At 38.7% G+C, this 3,967-nt stretch overlaps 1 protein-coding gene across 2 annotated transcripts; it reads right to left on the reverse strand.

The window, feature by feature from the left end:
- Positions 1-1,158: 1,158 nt before the first annotated feature.
- LOC114900976 (60S acidic ribosomal protein P1-like) lies at positions 1,159-1,515 on the reverse strand. Of its 2 annotated transcripts, XM_029232537.1 has the most exons (2): positions 1,433-1,503; positions 1,159-1,357 (listed from the first exon to the last, which is right to left on the reverse strand). In XM_029232537.1, exons 1-2 carry the CDS (start codon positions 1,501-1,503, stop codon positions 1,159-1,161), a joined length of 270 nt encoding a protein of 89 aa, XP_029088370.1. The 2 variants fall into 2 exon arrangements, with proteins under 2 accessions (XP_029088370.1, XP_029088376.1); XM_029232543.1 differs by having other exon boundaries at positions 1,159-1,515.
- Between the last annotated feature and the right edge of the window lie 2,452 nt (positions 1,516-3,967).

Here is a 3,967-nt window from a genome sequence, read left to right on the forward strand (position 1 = left end):
GAAACCACAACTAAACGGTTATAATACCAATTACACTAGAAAAATAAAGCATAGCATAAGCAAAGGGTTTTCATGTTCTACTTGATACGACTTCATGAGACAAGATATAATAGATGATATTACCTATTTGTGAACTTCTCCAATCCACTTATTCACTCTACACACTCCCAGCCTCAGTTTCCCCTCTAAAATCCTCCCAGCTCAAAAATGTAATGATCCTATAATTCTAAGTCACAGCAGTTTTTTGAAAGTATGCTTTACTCATTATTCTTTTTATGCCTTTTGAATATAAGACAGTTGATATTAACCAAGTATTCTCAAATAGTCTTACAAACATTGGATGTTCATTATAACAATCCTGACTCCAGCAAACCTTCGTGAACCAACCTGTTATAAAATAAAGTGTTACAGTAAGGCAGGTAAATATTATCATCTGCCACAGCTTCCCAAAACATTCTCCATAAGTGATGCTTTATGTGACATGGTTGGAAAGCACTGCCATCTCCCTTAAGGTTAAACCTGTGATCATCACGTAGATAGGAAATAAAAACCTCTGCGTAGAATTGTATTCATATCATTTATGAAGCAGAAGCAAAGGATCCCAGAGAATGAAACGTTTTCATAACAGCAAAGAACCACAGCTAATATATTTTGAGCCTTTGCTCTGTGCAACACTTTATAGGCATTACCTCATTTAAATTAAATGTATAATAATCGTGGGTAAGACTTCTTGAGCCTTCTCTCATTTAATACTCAAAATAACCCTATGAAGTAATAAAGTAGATAACTGATATTCTACTCAGCATATTATTATTTAGAATGTTCACATTTTATTTGAATTGTTTCTCAAATTCTCCCCCATTAATAACAGAGACTGTTATTTTCCATCCAGTGTATCTCTCCTTCTTCCTTTACTAAGAGAATGCTCATTGGATGAAGGGTGCCAACGTGCCCATATAAACACTTGCATTCCCAGCCTCTCCAGTAGTGAGAGGTGTTCCTGTTACACACGCCTGACCAATAATATATAAACAGAAATTTCCTGCTAGGAATTCTGAGAAAGCCTATTTATTTATTTATTTGTTTGTTTGTTTGTTTATTTTAAGACCAACGGCAGCAATGAGGTCAGCTTTTTATTGACCCTGTTACTAAAGAGGTTTAGTCAAAAAGACCGAAGCGCATGCCATCATAAGACTCTTCAGATTCTTCTTTCTTTGCTTCTGCTTTCTTCTCCTCAGCTGGGGCAGCAGTGATGGAGGGGGCAGGACCCCCTGCTGGGGCAGCACCAGCTGCTGGGGCAGCTCCACCAGTCCCCACATTGCGCATGAGGATCCCGATGTTGACATTGGCCAAAGCCTTTGCAAACAAGCCTGGCCAGAGATGTTCAACATTTACACCGGCTGCTTTAATGTGGGCATTTATCTTATCCTCCGTGACTGTCACCTCATCGTCGTGCAGGATGAGCGCCGAGTAGATGCACGCCAGCTCCAAGACGGAGGCCATGGTGCGAGCAAGTGCTAGGTGGGGCTGCCGGGCATGGTGCTAGTCGCTGGATGAAGCGAGGGCCTCACCCCAAAAGCGGCCTTTGCTTCCCCGGAAGGACTGAGCAGCTTAGAGGCAGCTGAGGAAAGGCAAGTAAGCCTTTTTGAATAGGACAGTTTGTGCTCTTGCCCGAGAAGATGTTTAAGGGGACACACGCTGCAAACAGATGGTCCTGGGTGGATTTACCCTGGCCCAGTCACATCTTGTTTTTCTTTCCGTACCACTTCGTACCTCTGGGTGTCAGGCCCCTTCCTCTCTTCCAAAGTGGGGCCATTGGAAAGTGTGGTCTTCACACTCAGTTTGGATGGAACTCAGCACAATCTGGAGAATGTGAGAGGATCCTTAAAGGAATGCCGTTGATGGACAGCATCCATGCACTAAAGCACAGGAGCAGGCAAAGTTGTGCTCACCAGGCTTTCACCTCCCTTCTCTGTCACTTCCTCTCCAGATGCTGATATTTCTTTCCAGGTGACCCTACAAGGTGAGTCTAACCCTGACGTCCTGTAAGGTCATTGTCCCACCACCATCAAACCAGATCTACCAGCCTGGGAGCCTGAAAGTGTAGAGTGGTAAGGGGGATTCCTCTGCCTCTCCCTCTAGTATCTTCCTAATCTGTTGTTAGATCCTTCACTCTTTTAAATAGTGCAAATCTAAATTTTTAAGTAAAATCATAGAAATACTAGAAACTGTGTTGTAGTTGAAAAAATGCGTTTAATATTAGGGTTGAAATGTGTTGATAACTGTGATATCAAAGCAACAAATACTTTAAAGGAAAAGGTAAACTCCACACATTTTTGAACTGTCTGAAACAAAATAATTGAAAGACCTTTTAAACTGGAAAAATATTTATAACATATGTGACATTTAGATTTTACTATCTTTAATATATGGAGGGTTCTTAAAAATTAATTTTTAAGAAAGAGCACATATTCCAATAAACAAATGAGCAAAGAACATGAACCGGCAGTAAAACACATACACACACCACTAAAGATAGACCAGGAGAGGCTTCCATGGTTGTGCAGTGGTTAAGAATCCGCCTGCCAATGCAGGGGACAAGGGTTCAAGCCTTGGTCCAGGAAGATCCCACATGCCACGGAGCAACTAAACCCGTGCGCCACAACTATTGTGCCTGCACACCTAGAGCCCGTGCTCCGCAACAAGAGAAGCCACCGCAATGAGAAGCCCGCGCACCGCAATGAAGAGTTGCCCCCGCTCGCTGCAACTAGAGAAAGCCTACGCACAGCGACGAAGACCCAATGCAGCCAAAGGTAAATAAATAAATAAATATTTTTAAAAAACAAAAAAACGATAAACCAGGAAAAAGTTTTAAGTTCAATTATTTCAGCTAGTCAAATAAAAACTGATTAAATCAGTGAGTTTTTGCCTAGAAAATGTACTTTAAAATTGATAATATTCAGGGACAATGACGCAGGAATCATCAATAAGCTTAAGGAGTATAAATTGGTACAGCTATGCTGGATGTAACTTTGGAAAAATATATTCATTTTTTTAATCCTAAAATTGTGTACAGACTATGACCTAGTAATTCTTCCTCTAAGAATTCACCCCTAAGAAAATGATTACAGATGTAACAAAGATTTATTTACCAAGGTTGTTTATCAATATACTTGTTTACAATAACCAAAAACATGGATAGAACCTCTAGCCTAACATTAGGGAACTGGTTGAATAAACTGTGTATACCCATATAATGGGAAATTATAAAATCATTTTGAATAAGATTGAAAAATAGCATTTAGGAAGATAGAAATATATTCATGTTATATTGTGGGGAAAGGTTACAAAATAGTTTATACAGTATGATTCATTATTGTAATATTTGTAAATAAGAATATCCATGGAAATAAAGAAAAACTATATACCATAACACAGGTTATTTCTGGTTGATGATACTCCAGTGTTTCTTATTTTCTCTTTACCCCTTATCTAATTGTATAAATCTTCTACCATGAACATCAATTGTTGTCATAAGAGACTATTATTTTAAACTATTAAAGTTAATGGCAAATAATTAGATAATCAAGTAGTCAAGGAATTAATTTTGATGCAATATGAGAAAGTTGGTTTGAAATTTGTAACAGGGGAGTATCAGAGCATTTAAATCCCACCGTGGGAATGAGGAAAGCAATTGTGTCATGGAAAGAAAGAATTCAAATAAAACAAGTGTACAGAGGAAGACAAGCTGAGATTTGAAACTGGTAAAGCAGGAAAAGGATGATATTGACTATTAGCTCAGATAAGAAAGTCAAGGAGCAAGCTTTCGGTGCATTTGAGTATTATAAGTCAACTTACTATCATACAAAACAATAATGTGTTTTTATTTGGTGCAAATGTGGTAATGGCCAAATTACTTACTCTAAAATGCAAACATCTTAAAGGGGAGCTAGTAGAACACTGGAAG

The sequence above is a fragment of the Monodon monoceros genome, unplaced genomic scaffold, assembly GCF_005190385.1.
Source record: "Monodon monoceros isolate NGI ecotype Baffin Bay Population unplaced genomic scaffold, NGI_Narwhal_1 Super_Scaffold_1, whole genome shotgun sequence".
NCBI classification, from domain to species: domain Eukaryota; kingdom Metazoa; phylum Chordata; class Mammalia; order Artiodactyla; family Monodontidae; genus Monodon; species Monodon monoceros.

Coding starts and splice junctions, on each gene's coding strand:
- LOC114900976 (XM_029232543.1), bottom strand. CDS start 1,503: ATGGCCTCCGTCTTGGAGCTGGCGTGCATCTACTCGGCGCTCATCCTG.